This window comes from Crinia signifera, chromosome 6 (assembly GCF_055691185.1).
Source record: "Crinia signifera chromosome 6, ASM5569118v1, whole genome shotgun sequence".
Lineage (NCBI taxonomy): Eukaryota > Metazoa > Chordata > Amphibia > Anura > Myobatrachidae > Crinia > Crinia signifera.
This window is the reverse complement of record NC_139222.1, coordinates 235,086,104-235,111,145: the sequence shown is the minus strand read 5'-3', so window position 1 is coordinate 235,111,145 and position 25,042 is coordinate 235,086,104. Positions and strand designations below refer to the sequence as shown.

At 43.8% G+C, this 25,042-nt stretch overlaps 1 protein-coding gene across 3 annotated transcripts in view; it reads left to right on the top strand.

Annotated features, from left to right (window-relative positions):
* FAM13C (family with sequence similarity 13 member C) overlaps positions 1–25,042 on the top strand; it is a 118,807-nt gene that overhangs the window by 20,490 nt on the left and 73,275 nt on the right. For 2 of the 3 annotated variants that reach the window (XM_083149114.1, XM_083149112.1), the window contains exons 2-3: positions 3,230–3,286; positions 18,949–19,150. In XM_083149114.1, the coding sequence (XP_083005240.1) occupies positions 3,230–3,286; positions 18,949–19,150 (259 nt within the window). The remainder of the gene's footprint in view (positions 1–3,229; positions 3,287–18,948; positions 19,151–25,042) is intronic. The other variant, XM_083149113.1, reaches the window with a different exon arrangement.

The following is a 25,042-nucleotide window of genomic DNA, read 5'->3' as shown; positions in this document are numbered from 1 at the left end:
GCGAACTAGCAATGCCCATTCACCCCCAAGATTTTGCACATGCTCAGAAATGCGCATGCACACCAGTAAAACATTGGTCCCCGGTGCAAACGCGTGGGGAGCGTGGGGCACCGAGTGAACTACAATAAATGCCTTTATCCACATGGAGCTATCAGTTTTATATACACAACAGAGTTGTTATACTTGTGATAATACTATGTTAGTGTGTTTATAAATCTATGTGGGAACTTAGTATTTATGGGGTAAAATGTTACTAAACCGTGTAACAGCAGTGGTATTGGAACAACATTTGACAAGGCTCCATGCACAGTTAAAGGAAAGCAGAAAGTACAATTATAAATGTAATGCAATAATAATTATATTGACAGTTTGATGAAGCAGCATAATCTCCGCTGTCCTGAGATGTGACATACTGTATGGTTACATTTTTGTGCTGCGTTGGGTTCACCAGGAAATCTTTTTTTATTTCTGTTTTTAAGCTTGTTTTGTTTCTTTTTCTCACAGAAGTAATATATTTTCTATTTGCCATGATGTTGAATTTTATATATTTTTATGGGCACTGTCTTTTACCGCTTTCAGACCACACTCTAGACCCGGGTTATTGCCGTGTTCTTGCGGCCCCAACACGGGTCAAGGTGCGGTCTGAAAAGGCCAACACGGGTCGAGCAACACGGGTGTTCAACCCTGGTATTGACCAGGGTTGAACACGGCTATGACCCGTGTCAAGTGCAGTGTGAACGGGTGCCTGGGTCAAGCGACCCGTGTCCCGTTCACAGTATGGAGGAGGCAGCACTGTCAGCTCCAAGTACTGCCTCCTCCCGACCCCCCGATGACGCGCCGCCGCCCAGCTCCGCCCCATTTGACGTCACCGACTCGGCAATATGCCGTGTCGTGTCAGAACTTTCAGACCGCAATGCTGTGTTGCTCTGGGGATGGGACCCATGTCCTAATTCCATGTCCTAATCCCGTGTGCGACACGGCATTTGCGGTCTAAAAGTAGTATTTGAGTGCCAAGTGAATTTGTTAAAAGAGGTGTAAAAAACTGCCAAGCAAACATTTTTATTCATTATTTTGACCTGTAACGTTTACCTTAGGAAATATAATATTTTTTTACACATCATTTTGATTTTATATAACAAATGTGAGCGACGCTGGCATTTTTAGCGCACTCAAAGGGTTAATGTCATAGGAATGGATGTGGGCTGTGCTAATGGGTGTGCTTTGGATCTATTATAGAGGGAGCTTTTTGTCCTAATATAATGGACATGTTCATACATTTATGTATATGAAAATCTATGAGCTATCTCATGCTAATGTCTAATTATATTCTGTGTAATGATCATGGGGCTTAGGAAAAATGTATATATCCCAATACAACTTCCTGAAGGGCAAGTAATGTGCGGCCCTCCAGCTGCTGGAACGAGAGAGACAGAGGGCTTTATTTACTAAGAGGGGGGATCTATTGAAGAGAGAGAATCTACTTCTTGTTTGTTTGTTCAGCACCTTCTATAAGATAATAGACAGAATGTCATTGGTTGACCATAGTAACATCCCATCTTCAGTAGAACTCCCATCTTAGTAAATAAACCTGAGAGAGAGAGAGAGAGAGAGAGAGAGAGAGAGATAGAGAGAGGAGGGCACACAAAAAAGATCATTTAAAAATATTTTTTTTGTTATTGTGTTTATAAAGTAAATAAATATTACATATAAAATAATGTGAAATATTTTGATTACAAAAATGAGCGGTGAAGGTATAAAGTGTTAATAGAAATTATATGAAGTTAAATATTGTTCGGCTGCATGCTTTTTATTATTATTATTATTATTATTATTCTTTTTATTCTTTTTATTTTTTTCTGAAGTATTTTCAGTTACTGTGAAAATTGATCTAGAATCCCCATCCAAACATGATATTAGGAAAAGCTCCTATATTCTATTAGATCAGGCATGTCCAACGTTGGCCCTCCAGATGTTGTGAAACTACACATCCCAGCAAGCTTTGCAATAGTTTTAGCATTGTCTAATAGCAAAACTGTGGCAAAGCATGCTGGGATGTGTAGTTTCACAACATCTGGAGGGCCAACGTTGGACATACCTGTATTAGATAGAGACGTTAGTAATGGTTACCGGAGAACACTGGCCCTGACGGATCACTCACCGGCGCATCGTTGTGCAGCTTTGAGTGCTGAGCGGTCTAGCATCGCTCAGAGCGCTCATCTACACTTATCGCTACGTGTGTAGGCCCCATAATATTGGCATGGACTATAAATTGACATTTTAAAGTGCAGGAGCATGAACATGTATTATTATAAATAATTATAACGTTTAGGTCAGAAATGACATACAACCATTATACTGATGTATATGTACTGTGTCTATATAATTTCTGAATTGATTTGCAGAGATGCAGTCCATGTATTGTTCTTTATATTATTTAATCCTTAGCTCTGCACAAGAAGGTGCTTGTTCAGGCACACCAGGCTGTACTCTAGAGCAGCTGTTAATGTACTATCCCTATCACAGCACATTCACATAGTACACATCACAGCACATACACACAAACCAAAGCTATTTTTTCAGAAGCAATTAACCTAACAGTATGGGTGAGATTTAATAGGATGAGAGTCAGAAAGTGAGAGATTTGCTAAGAAATCTCCTGGGATTTTTTTTTTTTTTGGTTAAAGCGGCAATCATTTATATGGCAAAATCCAACTGGTTTTGCAGTGTAAATGATTGCTGCTTTAAAAAACTATAGGGGTGAGATTTAATAGGATGAGAGATTCAGAACGTGAGAGATTTGGTAAGAAATCTCCAGTTTTTTTTAAAGCGGCAATCATTTACACTGCAAAATCAAACCGATTTAGCAGTGTAAATGATTGCTGCTTTAAAAAAACTGGAGATTTCTTACATCTCTCACTTTCTGAATCTCTCATACTATTAAATCTCACCCTAGATTTCTTACCAAATCTCTCACTTTCTGACTCTCTCATCCTATTAATTTCTCCCACTGTGGGTGAGATTTAATAGGAGGAGAGATTCAGAAAGTGAGAAATCTCCAGTTTTTTAAAGCGGCAATCATTTATGATTCATTCACTTTCTGAATCTTTCATCCTATTAAATCTCACCGTGTGTCTATAATCTCTGGACTACTTTGTGCTCATCAGCAGTTGACTTTTACTACTATGGCAATATTATGATTCTATTTGTATTTCCTTTGTTTTTCTTGAAGGAGCGAATGTGAAACCCCCTCCCTACATGAGGACCAAACTGTATGTTCCAGCCTCAGGTGAGATACCCAATCTAATAACCTCAGTGCTCATTGTCAGTGATCAGCGCCAGTGGCGTACGTTCGTACCACGCAAGTACGGGGAGAATATTCAAACTGCTCAATTAGGGCCATGGTGGGAATTGAACCCATGACCTCAGTGCTGTGAGGCATTAATGCTAACCATTACGCCATCCGTGCTGCCTAAATATATACAGTATATTCTCCAGTATTGTAATCATACAGAAACTATACATCATGCATGTAACATACCAAATATTTTTATCAGCCTTGTACTATATCTGTTCTCCTAATAGATGCAATTGTGATGGTTAGTAGACAATAGTTAAATACAATTCTGGCTCCTGCTACAGTACTTTGGTTAACTGTAGGTGTCATAGAATAAGGTTGTTCTACTCCTACATTTAGAAGGTAATCCACTTTTGCACTCAGACGGGCTTTGTTCATTGCACATCCCTCCCATGCAATTGTATTTGTGTGAATGGTAAGCTAACATGGACAGGTCATTTACAACTCTGAGTATATGGGGGAGGGGTGTCTGGACTGGGTTGAACACCCTCATTTTAAACATATGGGGTGAGATTTAATAGGATGAGAGATTCAGAAAGTGAGAAATTTGGTGGGAAATCTCCGTTTTTTTTTAAAGCCGCAATCATTTACACTGCAAAATCAAACTGGTTTTGCAGTGTAAATGATTGCCGCTTTAAAAAAACTGGAGATTTCTCACCAAATCTCTCACTTTCTGAATCTCTCATCCTATTAAATCTCACCCAATATGAGGTTCTACCATGCTGAGAATTGTGGTGCCATGGAGGAATATAATGCAGCTGCACCTTCTAAGCACTAACAATATGGATAGTCAAAACATTCACAAAGTCAAAGGTGGACCCATACTGGAATCGCTATGAGGTTACCTCCTGGCCCCCGTATTCCCCCATGTATTCCACTTTCCACACTGAATTGCAGCATCGTAGCCCTGCCCCCACTATACAGCACCTGTTTTGAGAGTGCTGTAAGGTACGGGGTGGGGCCATGATACGTTCGCTGTATGGCCACACCCCTGACCCGCTCTTCTTCCCACCAACTACTTCCCCAATATACCCACCAGGCTTCCCCTCCTGTAGAGAAAGTATGGGTGAACCCCAACAGATGTGTCCTTAACATCCCTAATACTATTATACTGTGTCAATTTATCAAGGACTTATTATAGTGCCCATTCTAATATGTAGACAGCAATGCTGATTATACAATCTCGCATTTCTAGCCACCTGTTAGTTCCCTTTCCACAACATTTATGATACCATTTGCCTCGATTGCAAAAGTGCCTTTGTGTGTACACTTTGTGTAGCACAAAAAAGGTTTATTTAGTCATTTTCACGTGTGTTTTGTAAAAGATCTCTCAACTGTGTAAATTTGGCATTGCTACTGCTTTAGGGCTGTTTCACACGCTCCATCTGACACCTGGCAGCGAAACTCCGCACGGCCAAGAGGCCGTGCCATACACAGAAGTTCACAATGGTCGGGATGGCCACAGCCCGGCCGCCGTCCTTTCCGGGCGGCCGGCCGTGGTTGTCCCGTGTGAATGGACACATTTGTGTCCATTATTAACTGCTGTGTGCAGCACGTCTTCCTGGCCGTGCTGGGTTTTGCTGCCCAGCATGAGCCGGAGCGTGTGAAATAGCCCTACGGGCTGTTAAACACGCTCCGGCTGATGCAGCAAAACTCCGCACGGCCAGCCGCCGGGTTGCAGCCGGATCCCACCACCGGAAAGGACGGCTGCCGGGTTGTGGCCATCCCCTCCATTGCAAGTACTGTGTGCGGCACGGCTTCCTGGCCGTGCAGGATTTCGGCGCCCGGCAGTAGCCGGAGCTTGTGAAATAGCCCCTACTTGTGGGTGGCTCTGAATTCGGCTGCTAATGTAGTAGTGAACCCTAACTTTATAAGTCTATATGACTGTTTTATTCGCAATTGATGACCTTTTGCCATTTTCTTTTGTATAAAAAGTTTGTTTAAGCAAATGTTCTCCTTGACCTTGGATATCCTCATTCTTGGATATCATTATCATTGGTTTTGTATCTGTAGCCTAAGAAGTCTTTATTTTTAAAGTTTAAGGGCCAGATGCACTAAGCTTCAAAAGGGATAAAATGGAGAGTGAAAAAAACAACCAGCCAATCAGCTCCTGCCTGATATTTTTCAAACAGGGTCTGTAACATGGCAGGTAGGAGCTGATTGGCTGGCTGTTTATCCCTCTCCATTTTATCACTGTTGAAGCTTAGTGCATCTGGCCCTAAAACTTTATTAATATGTATTTTTTTGTATACTAATAAAGCTTTAAACTTTGAATAATGGACTATTTGGTTGTGCTGCTTATATTGTTCCAGAGTAAACATTGCTTTGAAATGGCAGGCATTATCCCTCTGATGTTTGTGACAGCAGCAGTGTTCTGTATAATGTAATAATGGCAGCAATCAGCAGGCATTAGGGCTATTCACAGACTTATAAATAGCATTAATATGGTTAGTGCTAGTGTATGCTAGATATTCCACCTTGCAGTCTCTTTTGAATTGTGGCATTAATATTACACTGCCATACTGTACACTGGGAACATCAGCTGTCCAGCAAATGAGACCTTAAAAAAGCAAATGTTATTATGGAGGAGGAAGTTGTCGCTTATTATAAATGCTCAAACTAACGTCTTAGTAGTAGTGTTCTTTAACGTCAAGGTGATTATTGGTAATACGATACATAATAAAGCCATGTCCTCTCACAGATATGACATTTAATCATTTTCTTGGAAAAATACAAATAAACATTGAATTTGGTTCCTATTTCACCTTTATTGCTGTGACAGTAAAGAGCTAGACCACGGAAAGGATACTGTGGCCCTAGAGATGTTATTATCTCTCCTAGTTCAACTTGCTCATCCATACAAAATGGCCCAGAGCAATTTAACTCTGTCACAGTACATATTGGAGATACTCTTATGATTTCGCGGCTGTGGCTCCTGGTGTCTCTGCCTGATGGCGTCTGTGTGCTGAAATGGTGGACATCTTTGGCATCTCCCATTCAGCTGTTTCCACTAGCTCCGGTGGCTCAGTGCCACCATGTGCAAGTCAGGTGATTGCTATAGCACTATATGCGATTCCAGTTTTTGGTTACCTGACACCAGCAGCCACTCCATAGCCAGCAACCCCTATAAGAGGTCTACCTGAAGGGATAGCTGATTGACAGTGCTATGTTGCTCGCAGCCTGCTCTGTGGACAGATCCTCTGTAATCTTTAATGTTTATTCCCTGAGACTTCCATTAGAAACTAACTTCCTGTCCAGTATAGTTCTGGTTCTAGCCCAGTTCCCAGAAATTTTGGTTCCAGCTCAGTTCCCAGCAGTGCCGGTTCCAGACAGTTTCTCAGCCATGGTGGTTCCAGCCCAGATCCCAGCAATTCCTGTTCCAGCCAGTTTCTCACCCATTCTAGTTCCAGCACAATATTCAGCAAATCAAGTTCCAGACCTAAAGACCGAAGTGTTGTACTTTTCCGCTCCAGTCTAGCTTCTGCTCCAGTCTGTTAAACTTCACACCACAAGTCTTTGCCAGATTAGTATTCTACTGGTCCCAAGCTTCTTGTCAGTCCAAGAACTACCAGTCTTAGGCAGTACTCCGTACAGGTTCCGGTCCATGATCTCAAACTACTACAGGTGTCCTATACACTTTTCTCCTAGTTCTGCCTGTTTCATGCAGCAGTCATCCATTTCTGTATCCGCTCTCTCCTAGTACTGCTTGTTCTGTCATAGACAGAACAGTCTAGGGACCAGATGCACTAAGCTTCAAAAGTGATAAAATGGAGAATGATAAACAGCCAGCCAATCAGCTCCTACCTGCCATGTCACAGACTGTGTTTGAAAAATGTCAGGCAGGAGTTGATTTTATCACTTTTGAAGCTTAGTCCATCTGGCCCTAGATCTGTAATCCTCTCTGCTGGTAGTGCTTGCCTTATTATACAGACAGCATCCCCATGTTCTAATGGTCTCTCACAATACTGTGTGAAGATGTTGCTCCATTGCTGTCAGTCCCTCTACTAGTACTGTGTGCCGTATCCATGCAGACAATTGTGTGTGGGGTACTTGTGTTTAATGCGCATTAATTATGATATTGCAGCCTGTGTATTACCATAGGGGTGATATCGTCCCCCTTGAAATGGAAGAACTGTACTGGTAAATATGGAATAGCCTGGCGCAGATATCATAAACAAAATGTCAGTTGTTACAAACAACTTTTATTATCAATAAAACAAAATTTGCAATAAAACATATTACATATGTGTCCAATGCGGGTTCTTTTGTCTTTCACAATAAAAAGAAACAAATACCTCACCCAAAGTGAAGGCTGCGGTGGGCTTAACTTATTGGTAAGATCTGCGGCACCACCGCAGAAGGCTTAGGGTCAGGATCCCTATTGGAAAGTGCAAATGCGTCCTTTTCAAAGTGTCCAAGTGCCAAGAAAGTGCAGTCTTTTGGAAAATGCACCAGCGTGGTAAAACAGCCATTGCTGTTAGTTCCACCACTAGTACTGCTTGCCTCATCCAGACAGCGGTCCATTGCTGTAAGTCCCTCTACTAGTACTGCTTGCCTCATCCATATAGACAGTGGTCCATTGCTGTAAGTCCCTCTACTAATACTGCTTGTATTATACATACAGCCTGCAGCCCATTGCTGTTAGTTCCACCACTAGTACTGCTTGCCTCATCCAGACTATTGCTGTAAGTCCTTTACTACTACTGCTTTCCTCATCCATACAGACAGCGGCCCATTGCTGTAAATCCCTCTACTAGTACTGCTTGCCTCAGCCATACAGAGAGTGGTCCATTGCTGTAAGTCCCTCTACTAGTACTGCTTGCCTCAGCCATACAGAGAGCGGCCCATTGCTGTAAGTCCCTCTACTAGTACTGCTTGCCTCAGCCATACAGAGAGTGGTCCATTGCTGTAAGTCCCTCTACTAGTACTGCTTGCCTCATCCATACAGACAGAGGCCCATTGCTGTAAGTCTCTCTACTAGTACTGCTTGTATTATACATACAGCCTGCAGCCCATTGCTGTAAGTCCCTCTACTAGTACTGCTTGCCTCATCCATATAGACAGCAGCCCATTGCTGTAAGTCCCTCTACTAGTACTGCTTGCCTCAGCCATACAGACAGCGGTCCATTGCTGTAAGTCCCTCTACTAGTACTGCTTGCCTCATCCATATAGACAGCAGCCCATTGCTGTAAGTCCCTCTACTACTACTGCTTTCCTCATCCATACAGCCAGTGGCCCATTGCTGTAAGTCTCTCTACTAGTACTGCTTGCCTCATTCATATAGACAGCGGCCCATTGCTGTAAGTCTCTCTACTAGTACTGCTCGCCTCATTCATATAGACAGGGGCCCATTGCTGTAAGTCACTCTACTAGTACTGCTTGCCTCATTCATATAGACAGCGGCCCGGTGCTTTAAGTCTCTCTACTAGTACTGCTTGCCTCATCCATATAGACAGCGGCCCATTGCTGTTAGTTCCACCACTAGGACTGCTTGTTTCATTCATACAGCCAGCGGCCCATTGCTGTAAGTCTCTCTTCTAGTACTGCTTGCCTCATCCATCCAGATAGCGGCCCATTGCTGTAAGTCTTTCTACTAGTACTGCTTTCCTCATCCATACATACAGTGGTACTTTGCTGTGAGTCCCTCTACTAGTACTGCTTGCCTCATCCATATAGACAGCAGTCCATTGCTGTTAGTTCCACCACTAGTCCATGTCTATAATCCCCTATGCTAACCCTTTTATCCAAATTATTGGTACTGTACATGTACTATCACATTATAAGCTAAATAATCATTCCCATGCAACCATATAGGAAAGCATTTACAGTGATCATGACCAGCAGCTATAGTAACCTCTTGATGCAGAGTGCAAGCTGTAAAAAAAATCACCTGCTTTTTTTATCCCACAATTTCATCTGCAGAACAGGTATCATGTAGGGGATACCCTATCATTTTCAGTTACTGGTCCATTGAATAACATGGTGCAGAATACACGATTGAGCTGTAACACTTATAAATCTGTTACATCACATCACATACCGTATATACTTGAGTATAAGCCGAGGCACCTAATTTTACCACAAAAAACTGGGAAAACTTATTGACTCAAGTGGGACCCTCACTCGAGTATAAGCCGAGGGGGGCTTTTTCAGCATAAAAAATGTTCAGAAAAAGTAGGCTTATACTCGAGTATATATGGTAATTCAGAAAATAAAATGATAGATGTTTGGTTGCTTCGGGTTACTGTATGCATTCAACCAAGTGCAGAACACAATCATTTATCTTTAAATAATTTGCTGATTTCCATAACTCATTGAATTTAATTTTGCCAATTTTGTAAATTAGGTTTTTATTCATTTCACCGTTTTTATTGCAATATATTTTTCCTAACTCATTTTGCCAATTTTGCCAATTTTGTAAATTAGGTTTTTATTCATTTCACCGTTTTTATTGCAATATATTTTTCCTAACTCAGTTTTCCACCTGTTATGACCTTGGCATTATGTTTTTAAATAATATTGATAACAATGAAATCTGTCTAATTTGACTTCTGCTGCTGCTACTCCCAGTCTGCCTGAGGACTGGCCACAAACATCCTGTATTCACAGCCTGAGGGAATGTATCTAGAACAGTACATGGCATTCAACTGCATTGCAACTTTTCCCATACATCCCATTAAATTGAAATCCGTTCCTTGTCACAATGGGGGTTATTCTGGTTCATTCCTTTTGGCAAATTCCTTCTTATATGGACAAAACCATGTGCACTGCAGGGGAGCAGATGTAAAATGTGCAGAGAGAATTAGATTTGGGTGAGTTATCTTGTTTCTGTGCAGGGAAAATACTGGCTGCTTTATTTTACACTGCAATATATTCTCACTTTGAAGTAAAACCACACCCAAATCTAACTCTCTCTGCACAAGTAACATCTACCCCACCTGCAGTGCACATGGTTTTGTCCATTTGAGAAGGAATTTTTTACAGAAGGAGTGAACCAGAATAACCCCTCTTGTCACAATGTCAAGGAAGGCTAGTCTAAACCAAACTTTTTTCAGGAGTTTTACATGGAAATTTCAGAATTGTGACGGTAACGTGTGGTGACTAATTTGCTGACATGGCGGTCCTCTTGGCCATTGTCCTCTTGGCCATTGTTTCTATTGATTTGCCCCTACAGCAGACCGCAATAATTCTGCGTATTACAATACAGGGTATTACATCTTTCTGGCAGACACACTTCTGCCCTCTCATTGGCTCCCACATACTCTGGCTATTGGCTACAATATACAGTAGAATGCACACATGGTAGAGCCAAGATATCCTATAAACACAGTCATTTATGTGTCAGAACAATTTGTACAGATAAATGTAATATTTCATTTTCATAATAGTGTTGTTCAGTCTTTGGTCTCCTGTTCCTACTTTGGGGAATTGTTCTTGTATTGTTTACAGTCTGAGGCCAGAACAAAGAAATCCATGTACAATTAGCACTGCAGGGAGTATTGATAGAAACCTTATACTCCTGTACATCTGCAACATTTACAACTGGCTTCTCCAGCTACACGGGAGCTCCGTATAGTGTTCCTTAGGGACGGCATCTTTTTATCTGTATCAAACAAATGGAGTACAGCTAACGGTATATGGCCGTTAGGTCGACACATTTAAGGTCGGCATGCATTGGGTCAACCCCTGAAGGTCGAAATGGCTTAGGCCGACACCTGAAATAGGTCGACATGCTTAAGGTTGAGATGGATTGAAGGTCGACAATGGCCATGTCAACAGTCAAAAGGTCAACATGGGGTTTTCACTTTTTTTCTATGAGCCGACGTGCCAACAGGCTGCATTTCAAAATAGTGTGCTGAGTGTAGGGAGCCATGCACGGGGGCAAGGTGCACCAATAAGGTGTCTACGTTGACTATGTCGTCATTTGGAACATAAAAAAGTGAAGAACATACGTCGACCTTAAGCATGTCGGCCTAATACTTGTGTCGTCCTTTCATCTATGTCGACCTATTTCAGGTGTCGGCCTTAGTTTGGTCGTCCCAATGACCCCATACCCCAACTAACAGCATACTATTAGGATGACGAGATGTGATAACCAATTGTCTACCTATTCTCAGCATATTATTACATATATCATCTCCAAGCAACGCACCCTGCACCCGTGTGCAGTGTAAACGGTGCCGGTCCGGGAATATTAGGGTCAGCACTGTGGTGTAAAGAGAGAAAATCCCGGATCCGACCCAGATTGGAACCGTGTTCCAAATACAGGGTCGGATCCGGGATTTTGATATAATTCTTACAGTTCATGCCACCATCATCACAGTGTGGACTGCGGTGCTGCAATGCTTTGTATGAACATGAGATTAAATGATTCATTGAAATCTCATTTTGAGACAGTTATGATGAGAGTAACATGGAATGTGATGTTTATTTTGTATTATTTATTCATTCATTCACTTATTTATGTCTTTATTTAGTCAGTGGCATATGTAATAGTTGTTTTTCATGGTTTTTATTATGACTCTTTTTAAACATTGTAGTCTCGTTTTTATGGTTTACTTAAGCATGGACGCTTTCACACAACACTGCAGGCGTGGGGGGGGGCGGGGGCGGGGGATGCGGACATGGCAACACCCAACATTTCAGGGGCGTTCCCATGGAAATGACCCAGTGACGCGCGTTCCGGGGGCAGGCAGCTGACATCACCGGATGTCAGCTACCCGCCATGTTCCCCTCCAGAACGCACGCAAGCCTAAGACACCTGACAGTGACCATCGAATGATGTGGGTGTCGCCCCATAGGATACGAATGGATGTTTGTGCAAGGGTTTATTCGCCCTGTGAAGGAGGGGGCAGGGTCTGTGCGGGCGGCGGGTGGGATTTAAAAGACGCAGCACTGCGAATTATTCCACTTCTCCAGTGTACAGTCATCCTGCGTTGGGTCGATCACTAAAGATTGACATGGCTTAGGTTGACACGTTAAATAGGTCGACGTGGCTAAGGTCGACAGGGTTGAAAGGTCTACACACGCATTAGGTCGACAATGGGAAGGTCAGCAGTCAAAAGGTCGACAAGAGTTTTTCCCGGGTTTGTTGAGCCGACTTATGGTATAAGGCGGTATTTCATGCGCTATATATTTTTTAGGTACTTGTTTCCTAGCACGGCCACAATCGCGGGCATCGGGTGTAATTTTTAGTGGTCTGCGACGCGACCGACGCGATGCCCCCGATTTTCCCATTGAAATGCATTGAAAAAAGTCAATATTGCGTCGGTCGCGTCGTATGCGGCTAAAAAAAGCTTAAATGGTCCAGACGCGATGCCCCCGATTTCCCCATAGGGAACAATGTTAAAAGACTCAATTTAGCCGCGATGCCCCCGATTTCCCCATAGGGAACAATGTTAAAAGACTCAATTTAGCCGCGATGCCCCAGATTTCCCATAGGAATCAATGTTAAATGGCTCAATTTACCCAAATCATCATAGGGAACAATGGTAAATGGGCCAGAAAACCCAAAAAACACCCCTTAACAGTGAAATGTCCCCCCACGTTCAACCCGAACCCGAAGCGTGGCGAGCGCAGCGAGCCCCGCGAGGGGACGCAGATACCTTCACAGGTAAACGCGTCCCTTCGCGGGCTTCACAGGTATCCACGTCCCCTCACGGGGCTCGCTGCGCTCGCCACGCTTCGGGCTCAGTGGCTCGCTGCGCTCGCCACACTATTCTATTCTCAACTCCACGCCAACATGGATAGTGGGGGTATGAAAAGGTCGGAGGACGCGTAACGCCGCCCCTCGCAGGCTCGCTGCGCTCGCCACGCTTCGGGTTCGCGTTGATCGTGGGGTGGCGTCAACTACTTTTGGGGGGACATTTCAGTGTTCAGCGGTGTTTTTGGGGTTTTCTGGCCCATTTCCCATTGTTCCCTATGATGATTTGGGTAAATTGAGCCATTTAACATTGATTCCTATGGGAAATCGGGGGCATCGCGGATAAATTGAGGTATTTAACATTGTTCCCTATGGGGAAATCGCGGGCATCGCGTCGGTACCATCGCACCCGATTTTTTAGTGCATGCGATGGCCGCGATGCCCCCGATTTTACCTCACGATGCCCACGATCAAGATCTTTGTGGCCGTGCTAGGAAACAAGTACCATTTTTTATATTACCCCTACTACTAATATTAATATTATTATTATTATTTTTAATGTTATCATTTAAACAACAACTCTTAAAAATTGTTAAATATTATGGAAAATGTCATTTGTGCTGTGACCCATATTGTGTGCGATTGGATGCTGTGGCAGCGTAGCATCAGCTGGGGAAATGTCAGACGTGATGTGGTTATGTTTCAGTATGCAAATAAAAAGCTGTGTTTTCATGTGCACACAGCTTTATATATCCAGTACCTAAAAAAAAAGCTGCATTTGAATAGAATAAAATAAAATTCAAATAATCTCATAAGGCAGAAAAATGTAATGTAATGTGTAAGAATTTCCTCTTTTCCAATTGATTTTGCCTCTAGTTTTTCCCTGTGAAGGCCCATCTTACTAATAACCCTTTTACACCGCACCCAAAACCGTTTTTCCCCCCTCGTGGACACGGGTCAGCGGCGGTGTAAAAGGGGTTAACCCATGTAAATTTACACTGTACTTCTACCCAGGTCCTGACCAGGGTAGAACTCGGGCAGGACCTGGGTAGTAGGCAGTGTAAATGGGTATACCCGGCTCCCGTTTACAGCAATGGGGGAAGCCTAACCTCTGGACTGCAGCATCCTGCAGTTAACGTGGAGGATGGGTGGGGGCACACACAGCCTCCGCTGCTGTCTGGTCTGCTGTACTGTGCAGACAGCAGCGAAGGCAGGAAGGGGGCTGCGGGGGTGCACGGAGCTGACCTTGGTGCTGGGCTTGCCCCCCAGCGCAGCGGTCCGGGGCACCGTGATTAGTGCCCCCCCCCGGCACTGCAGTGTAAATGGACCAAAATTCCAGATCCGACCTGGCTTGGAACCATGGGGCTGATGTAGTAAGCCTGTTGAAGAGATTAAGTGGAGAAAAAGTGAAGATAAAGAGGAAGGAGATAACGCACCAGCCAATCAATTCTCAACTGTCAGTTTTCAAACACAGCTGATTGGCTGTTGCATTATCTCCTTCCACTTTATCTCTTCACCAGGCTTAATACATCTGCCCCCATGTTCCAAATACCAGGTCGGATCCGGGATGTTGGTGTAAAAGGGGTATTAGTAATACGGTTTTCTAAGGCATAGGCAAAAGTAATTAATTATGCTGCTTTTTTTACAGCAAGTGTACAATTGCTTTAATATGCTGGATTATACTGAAACAAAGATACATCCTGTCTGTGAATATATTTCCATAGTGCTTTTACAAGGCGTTTGTCTTGTAGAAAAGAAATGTGCAGTGTTATAAAAGCCATATCCCTTTTGTTATACAGTTTTCTTTACTTTCACCCTTATAGGACACTCCCTTATATTGGTCATTGATGTAGACTTATGTACCCAGCTCCGCTTGTACAGTGTACAGACATTACTGGGCTAATTCAGAATTATAACTATAACAACTCATGTTGCAATGCAGGTGTGCACATTTATTGTTTTTGCATGCAGGGTAAATACCGGCTGCTTTTGCATATACAAGTTGAGTATCCCTTATCCAAAATACTCGGGACCAGAAGCATTTTGGATAACAGATTATTCTGTATTTCAGAATATTTTTATATTTCAATGAGGTATCTTGCATTTATTTGTATAAACACATCAAACACATGAAATACATACAAATATATTTTATCTGTGCCTGAAACAAGGTTTTAAACATGAAACCAAGTTTGTGTCCTATCTCAGGCACTGACTTTGAATGGCAAGCAATAATTTCTTTTCTTGCACATATTTAGTGCCAGTTACATATCATGTCCTCAGTAGTGCCAGTTAAATATCATGTCCCCAGTAGTGCCAGTTACATATCATGTCCCCAGTAGTGCTGTTACATATCATGTCCTCAGTAGTGCCAGTTACATATCATGTCCCCAGTAGTGCTGTTACATATCATGTCCTCAGTAGTGCCTGTTACATATCATGTCCCCAGTAGTGCCAGTTACAGATGTCCCCAGTAGTGTCAGATACATATTATGTCCACAGTAGTGTCAGTTATGTATCATGCCCCTAGTAGTGTCAGATACATATCATGTCCCCAGTAGTGCCAGTTATATATCATGTCCACAGTAGTGCCCATTACGTATCATGTCCCCAGTAGTGTCAGATACCTAACATGTCCCCAGTAGTGTCAGATACATATCATGTCCCCAGTAGTGTCAGTTACGTATCATGTCCCCAGTAATGTCAGTTACAGATGTCCCCAGTAGTGTCAGTTACATATCATGTCCCCAGTAATGTCAGTTACAGATGTCCCCAGTAGTATCAGTTACATATCATGTCCCCAGTAGTGCCAGTTACATATCATGTGCCCAGTAGTGCCAGTTACATATCATGTCCCCAATAGTGCCAGTTACATATCATGTCCCCAGTAGTGCTCGTTATATATCATGTAACCAGAAGTGGCAGTTATATATCATGTGACCAGAAGTGGCAGTTATATATCATGTCCCCAGTAGTGCCAGTTACATATCATGTCCCCAGTAGTGCCAGTTATATATCATGTCCCCAGTAGTGCCAGTTACATATCATGTCCCCAGTAGTGCCAGTTACATATCATGTCCCCAGTAGTGCCAGTTACATATCATGTCCCCAGTAGTGCCAGTTACAGATGTCCCCAATAGTGTCCGATACATATCATGTCCCCAGTAGTGTCAGTTACGTATCATGCCCCCATTAGTGTCAGATACATATCATGTCCCCAGTAGTGCCAGCTACATATCATGTCCTCAGTAGTGCCCATTACGTATCATGTCCCCAGTAGTGTCAGTTACAGCTGACCCCAGTAGTGTCAGATACATATCATGTCCCCAGTAGTGTCAGTTACGTATCATGTCCCCAGTAGTGTCAGTTACATATCATGTACCCAGTAGTATCAGATACATATCATGTCCCCAGTAGTGTCAGTTACGTATCATGTCCCCAGTAGTGTCAGATACATATCATGTCCTCAGTAGTGTCAGATACATATCATGTCCCCAGTAGTGTCAGTTACGTATCATGTCCCCGGTAATGTCAGTTACAGATGTCCCCAGTAGTGTCAGTTACATATCATGTCCCCAGTAGTGCCAGTTACATATCATGTACCCAGTAGTACCAGTTACATATCATGTCCCCAGTAGTGCCAGTTACATATCATGTCCCCAGTAGTGCTCGTTATATATTATATGACCAGAAGTGGCAGTTATATATCATGTCCCCAGTAGTGCCAGTTACATATCATGTCCCCAGTAGTGCAAGTTATATATCATGCCCCCAGTAGTACCAGTTATATATCATGTCCCCAGTAGTGCCAGTTACATATAATGTCCCCAGTAGTGCCAGTTATATATCATGTCCCCAGTAGTGCCAGTTACATATCATGTCCCCAGTAGTGCCAGTTACATATCATGTCCCCAGTAGTGCCAGTTACATATCATGTCCCCAGTAGTGCCAGTTACATATCATGTCCTCAGTAGTGCCAGTTACAGATGTAACCAGTAGGTTTTAGAGCAAAAAAAGGTACTTTTTGGAAACTGGTTTTCGGGGTAATTTGGATAATGGATATTTGGATAAGGAATACTCAACCTGCAGTAACATATGTGGAGCAACGTTCTATTTACTCTACAATTTAGATTTGAGTTTGCACCCACCCATCCTCAAATCTAACAGGCATATTCAGATAGACACAGGGTTTACCAATTACTGGGCGCCCGATTTTCTTCATCGCACCTAAAAATCGCGTCAAATCGCATCGCATACAATCAGATTGCATGCGATGCGATTTGACGCGATTTGACGCAATTTGCCACGATTTTAATATGTGAAGGCACCCAGATGCCTGTTTCATATGTGAAATGGCCCCCCAGACCCCATTTTTAATTGTATTCCCACCCTGATGGCTAAATGCCCCCCATTGTTAACGCCACCCCACTATCAACGCCAACCCGAAGCGTGGCGAGCGCAGCGCGCCCGCGAGGGGCGGCGGTACGCGTCCTCCGACCTTTTCATACCCCCACTATCCACGTCGGCGTGGAGTTGATTTTATATAGTGTGGCGAGCGCAGCAAGCCACCGAGCCCGAAGCGTGGCGAGCGGACGCGGATACCTGTGAAGCCCGCGAGGGGACGCGTATAGCTGTGAAGGTATCCACGTCCCCTCGCGGGACTCGCTGCGCTCGCCACGCTTCGGGCTCGGTGGCTCGCTGCGCTCGCCACACTATATAAAATCAACTCCACGCCGACGTGGATTGTGGGGGTATGAAAAGGTCGGAGGACGCGTACCGCCGCCCCTCGTGGGCTCGCTGCGCTCGCCACGCTTCGGGTTGGCGTTGATAGTGGGGTGGCTTTAACAATGGGGGTCATTTAGCCATCAGGGTGGGTATACAATTAAAAATGGGGTCTGGGGGGCCATTTCACATATGAAACAGGCATCTGGGTGCCTGTACATATTAAAATCGGTCTACATACCTATGTCACATTGCTCTGATGAGTACATTTGGGCGCACACACCATGGGAAAGTTATATGCCACCAGGCTGCATTGGCTCGTTCCCACAGCTTATCAGTGCATTGCGATTGGACTGCGTACCAAACGATTTTGCAAGTCTCATACATTACGGCAGCACTATATTATTTATTTATTAACAGTTTCTTATATAGCATACACATATTCCGCAGCGCTTTAGAGAAAATATTTGAACAGTTGAGCTTACAATCTATATTCTCTACCACATTCACTGTTGGGTTAATTTTGTTGGAAACCAATTAACTTACCACTATATACCAATGAGGAAACCCATGCAATAAGGGAGAATATACAAATTCCGCACAGTTAGGGCCATGGTGGGAATCGAACTCAGGACCTCAGTGCTGTGAGGCAGTAATGCTAACCATTACACCAATCAGTGCTGCCCTATCTGAGGATACATCTGTACAGTATTATACAATGCAGAGCAGGTAGTGTTATGAGGGGCTAATACTTACGGGGCTCTATCAGCACTGGATCACTGGATGTGTATGGGTACATTTTTAAAATAATTCATTGACCAATATATAGAATAATGGGTGGAGGGAGGGAAATGTTAACTGTTACTTTAACCCTTTGAGTGCCAACATTTCTATGAGCGATGTTCAATATATACACTAAAAATGTCAGCGTCGCTCACATTTGGTATATAAATTCAAATAAAAAATGTTGTGCAACAATTTTATAATTTCTATATATAAGGTAAACATTATGAGTTGTTATGATAAAGGATGGTTTCTTGGTGACAAATTCACTTGGTACTCAAAGGGTTAAGATCCCTTCTGAGAACCCTAAATTGAGAGCCATCTTAAGTGACAATACAACAAATTTAGCTCTAGATTCCATCCTCCATGATCCCAAAAGGAGGCTATTCAGTTTAGCAAAGAAGAATGATTGAGTAGCTCCTTATTATTATATCTTTTTAATTAGCAGAGATGACAATAACAAAGAAAACTACCCTCACAGAGCTCCAGAACTGGAGGAAAATGCTTCATCTTCCCGGGACCTCCAACATCACATGGACAAGAAGATTTTCGATGGTTCCAGCAGACATGCAATTGGGATCTTACAATCTAAGCAGCCGAGGTCAGGTGTCAGGTCAGACGGTGGGAAGATCCACGAAGGAAATCAAGTAAGTACTAGACATATTCTTGTTTTATATGGTGTTACATGGATTATGTTTACTCGTGGATGAGGATTTAATATGTTATTGTGAAATCACTAAATACAATGTGAGATCATGCATTTATGGTCTGCTGTCTATGGGAAATATGAGTGATGTTTGTAGCTCTACAGATATTTATTTACAGGCAGAAATATCAGCGCACACCTATTTAATGTGACCGCGTATTGGCGAAAACAGACCCAAATTCGCCAATTTAGCATCCATCTTCACAGATACAGATTCAACCTTCTTAAAGGCCGAATCTGCATTGGCAAAAAACGGCCGCTAAATTGACGAACTTGTGGCCCATTTTGCTGATCTGCGGGCTATCCGACCATCATAGAATTCCTGACTTCCGGAGAGTTTGAATAGGTCAAATGTAAATTCGACCTATTATCGGTGAAAAGTGGCGATATTTCCGATTTTGGAAAATATCTGCAGTTGATTGTATCTGTATTTGTCTAATGTAGTTTTCAATGGATGAAGGCATTAACATGCTGTTGTTAAAAGACTTTAAACTAGTTTCTATTTAGTACAGTTGCCATAGTTTCTCGACTCTTCTTGATTGCTGCTCCTGTCCAATCTAGTGTCATATCTATTAAAGAGCGCTATATGCCCCTTTCAGGGGAACCATGACTTTGAATAAAAAAGATAAACCTGTTGTAGTACCAAATACCTCATGTGGAAGGTGTCATATCCTATGTCATTTACTTACGATTGTGACGTGCGGTCCTGTGCGCATCGGATCAGATGTGGAGATTGTCACGCTGCACCAAGGATACATCGTATACCTGGGCAGTGAATGGGATCACATGCGATACATCATATGCTCAATGTGTGCCTATGTGTGCACTCAATCTAGCTGCCGATTACTTGCCAAGGTATTGCATACGATACATCGGCTGAGTGTATGATTCCCTGTTTGCTTTGGTTCCATCATAAGGCAGAGAAGGTGCTATATTCTTGTCCATATTACACATGGTGTGCAAGTGCACTTATTCAGAAGGATCAATGAGCTTTTGTCCGGTTCCACCTCTGCTCATTCTCTTAACTGAAAATGAACAATTCAAAGCCTATAGCAGTTAAATGCAGGAAAATATGACATATATAATGATAAGAAGAACATTGTTATTAAAAGTACTTATAATAAGGACATATTTACTCTTTAATTTACAATCCTGGTACCCTAAAATTCTTCCTGCTAGGGTATTTCGATTAACACTATAGGCTAGAGTGGAGAGTGAAAAACAACCAGCCAATCAGCTCCTACCTGTCAGTTTTTTAACCCAGCCTGTACCATGGTAGATAGGAGCTGATTGGAAGATCCAAAGGAGGGAATCTTGGGCCTAATTGATGTAGTTGCATTTTTTTAGGCTTCGGAACGTCTAATCTTAGCATGTGAAGCTGCCTCCCAGAAAGGGTGATAGATTGCTTACACATATGCTAGAATGAGAAACATCGCCTGCTAGGGGTACCCTAAGGCCACTGCAGCAGCAAAGCTAGCGCCATGTTTTTTTAAGTACATGATCGCAGCTGACAGCAGATACATGCCCCAAAAACGGCGATTACATGCCTTCATTTTCACTTCCTGTCAGTCACTCTACTCAGTGCGAGCGTGATCGCAGAAAGCAGCATGGGCAATGTGATCGCTGCGCGTGCACAGTCTGCAGTCCACCAACATGCAATTGTCTGCCAACATGAATTTGTCTCCTTGTACTTAAAAGAATCCATCATCTGTAAAAGCGAATGTTTGAACTTAATTAAGCACGGATCGCTAATCAGAGGATCGCTTAGCGTACGCAGTTGTTAATGCGCGAGGGGAATTGGCGTCTGCAAATGCGTGTGGATTGTAAACGCAATGGAGCCACAGTTTGACAGGAAGCCGTCGCGGGGGTGGAAACCTGCCGTTTTCTGTCTGTGTTTGAAAAAGTGCAGGCATACCCAGGTGTTTTTGGGGAGGGACTGTGACATCAGCGCTGAACACTTCCAGGGTCTGTGACATCAGCGCTGAACACTCCCAGACAGTCACAGATTAGTTGAAGCCTCATACCTACTAACATTTGCACTCTGCGATGGGTTGCTCCATATTTCCCTGTTCCTTTCTTTTCTCTCCTCTCTCGTTACTTAGTCCCTGCCCTCTATTTTTTTTTTTTATATAATTTGCTAAACGTCTTCTGGTTAAATGTTGAAATATAAGATGCTGTGCTGCCCATGCCATGCATATGTGTGTACTGTATGTTGTGATTTGCAGCCTACATGAATTTAATGTAAAAAAGCCTATTTAATCTGGAATTTGGAAAATGTTCTAATAATAACCCTCATTAAGTGACTGTTTATAATACCATGGGAAATAGACGTAAACGTCAACCGACCTTGGTAGAGAAAGTCCAGACTAATGAGTGATGTAGCTGGTCTCTCTGGCTATAGACAAATCTGCATAGCAGGTGCCTTTCAGTGACTATGACCAGACTGACTTGCTGAGAAGATAATAGCTAGTAACGTAGTGAGAGGACTGGACCAGCAAGTCTCACTGTGAAGGTTGGTTGTGTGATTGGGCATAAAATGCAGTCAATATATTCAGGCAATCGGGTGCTACCAGTGGGTTAGGCATGGGATCCTAACAGTATGCTGAAGTTAAGACATTGGCATTGTCCCTTACCCTCCCACTAACCCTCCCCTCCTTCAGCCTAAGCTTTCCCTCCTTCAGCCTAAGCTTTACCTCCTGCAGCCTAAGCTTCCCCTCCTGCAGCCTAAGCCTCCCCTCCTGCAGCCTAACCCTTCCCTCCTGCAGCCTATGCCTCCCCTCCTGCAGCCTAAGCCTTCCCTCCTGCAGCCTAAGCTTTCCCTCCTGTAGCCTAAGCTTTCCCTCCTGCAGCCTAAGCCTCCCCTCCTGCAGCCTAACCCTTCCCTCCTGCAGCCTATGCCTCCCCTCCTGCAGCCTAAGCCTTCCCTCCTGCAGCCTAAGCCTCCCCTCCTGCAGCCTAAGCCTTCCCTCCTGCAGCCTAACCCTAACCCTCCTGCAGCCTAACCCTAACCCTCCTGCAGCCTAAGCCTCCCCTCCTGCAGCCTAACCCTTCCCTCCTGCAGCCTAAACCTTCCCTCCTGCAGCCTAACCCTTCCCTCCTGCAGCCTAACCCTAACCCTCCCCTCCTGCAGCCTAAACCCTTCCCTCCTGCAGCCTAACCCTTCCCTCCTGCAGCCTAAACCTTCCCTCCTGCAGCCTAACCCTCCCTCCTGCAGCCTAACCCTCCCCTCCCGCAGCCTAACCCTCCCCTCCCGCATACTAATAATTTCCTCCTTCATCCTAACTTCCCACAGCCTAACCCTTCCCTCCTGCACCCTAACACTCCCCTCCTGCAACCTAACCATAACTCTCCACACCCCTGCAGCCTAAACATCCACTTCTGCCGCCTAACCCTCCTGCAGCCTAACCCTCCCCTCCTGCAGTCTAACCCTAACCTTCCCCTCCTGCAGTCTAACCTTCCCTCCTACAGCCTAACCCTCCTCTCCTGCAGTCTAACTCTAACCTTCCCCTTCTGCAGTCTAACTCTAACCCTCCCCTCCTGCATCCTAACTCTCCCCTCCTGTAGACTAACCCTAACCAGCCTACCAGTCCCCTCATGAAGCCTACCCGGCTCCTGGTTGCTGTATTTTCTCCACACCTGGAGGATTGAATCCCTGAGCAAGGTTCGTTCCTTTAGTGCTTTGCAGATGGCAATGGCAGCAGAGTTTATACTGTATGTTATATGTAGAAGACAATAGAAAGCGGGGTACTTGTGTAGTTTCACGGAGCCAGCATGGAGCCGTTCGTCTGAGTCCCCTTGCGGGATCGGTGGCTCGCTGCGCTCCAACGTGGATAGTGGGGGTATGAACTATCCACATTGGCATGGAGTTAAGTTACTTTATTTTAGATAGTTTGGCGAGCGTACCCAACCCGGAAGTAGCACGGCGCCATGCTGGCGCCGTGAAACTACACAAGAACCGAAAGGGGTTCTCTAACATTAAAGAAGAACCATTTTTCAATTAGAAAAGATTAAGGGGGGTATGCAATCCTGGATAAAGGCTGTCAATCCCTCCCGACAGCCGTGATCCAGGCCCGTTTACATTTTGCCCGACAGCAAATTGGCAGCCGGGATTCTATGTCCCGCCTGCCGATCAGCGAAAAGTAGGCGTATCCACGTAAATGGCCGTGGATGGTCGATCTGCGGCAGGGATTGCGACCATCCACGGCTGTTATCGGCAGCCGTGATCCCTCTACAATGCTGTCGGTAAAGACAGCATTGAATAGGGCCCCGCCACTATTTCCACCGTCGGGAATAGCGGCAGAGCATTGCATATCCCCCCTTTAACTGTGACATTTATTCCTAATGAAATAGCCGAGCTCAATTCTATTTAATTACACCCCACATAAAAGACAAATACTGTATTATTTACAACCCCTTTCATTTAGCTGTATTCAAAGCAGGTGTATCCTTGAAGACTGGTACAGCGAGCCCGCTGGAATGTCTGCCATTGTTTTGTCTGAAATAAGGACGGAATGTGTTTTTTTTTATTATTATTTGAAGTAAATGAAAACATCCTGATGTTTGATTTGATCGGAAGCCTCCCAGAATGTCTAAATCACGTTATTTTATTTTTCTGCTTTTTAATTTGCTCATCAACACAAGAGCTGTTTTTGCTTTCAGCAGCTGCACATTCAGGGGGTTTTATAAATAGGATTTGGAAGAGCTATCGCAGCTGCATCCTATTTCACTCTCTAAAACACACACAACTCCCAATATGACTCGTCAGATATCAGCCAGGTTTATAATGAGGCTGGTAATCATCTATGGAACAGACGCACAATTCTTGCTGATTCCTGGCAACCACAGAGCACTGTATAACTTCTCAGATGTCTATATAGTGCTAACATTAATCCTGCAGCATTCCTTTGGTTTGATTCATATTTCATTTTTGTTCTTAATTTTTGGGTCTTGCACAATAGACAATTTTCGATGAGATCTGTATGCTTTGTATGCATTCTACTTGTGTGAATTTCCTTTGTTTATTTCTTTTTATTCCTATATGAAAAAGAGACTGGTGCTATAAATATGGATCGAGGATTTACATGAACGAGTGAAGTACCACTTAGGGGTATATTCAATTAAAGTCGGATCCATTCCGACATTCATTTGCAGAACGGTGGAATCTCTTCCTCCCTAATACTTCATCTGACTGTTCCTTTGTAATCTCAGTTGACCTACTCTGTGCCGGTTATGGCACTGTGTGTACAGATGGAGACGCTCTCATTAGAGCGGCTCCCGGTGCGACTATCGCCATCTCCGCCTGCGTCAAAATACAGAATGGGGGTGCACGCAGGAGACGCTTGCACGCCCCATTCTCGGCAATGGGACGCATGATCGAGTTAGATGGTCTCGCATCCCCGTCTACCGTCATTCTACTGTCTATTAGTCATTCCCTTATTAGATTTTACTACCACATATTTGACCTTCCCTGTAAGAGATGTGGTGATGGAGCACACTGTCGGTCTTCTGCCACCTTCATTAGCACTGTGCTTCTTAAGCACTGCCTTCACCTTCTGCCTAGGTTTTGGCATTGATTGCAATCTTGGTCCAATTTTCAATCAATAAAGCCCCAAACACACGAAGATAAAGTGAAAACTAAGATATTTTTTATTTGAACTTTTAGTGTGTACGCTATATGTCATTAACGATGCACGCCCCTGCACATCGTTAACGACCCACTCCCGTATCCAGACGAGGGAGGTCCTCATTAACGACGGACAATATCAGAAGTGGACGTAATTGTCCAGTGTGTACGAGGCTTAAAGCAGGCTGAGGGAAAGGGGGCAGCATGTAC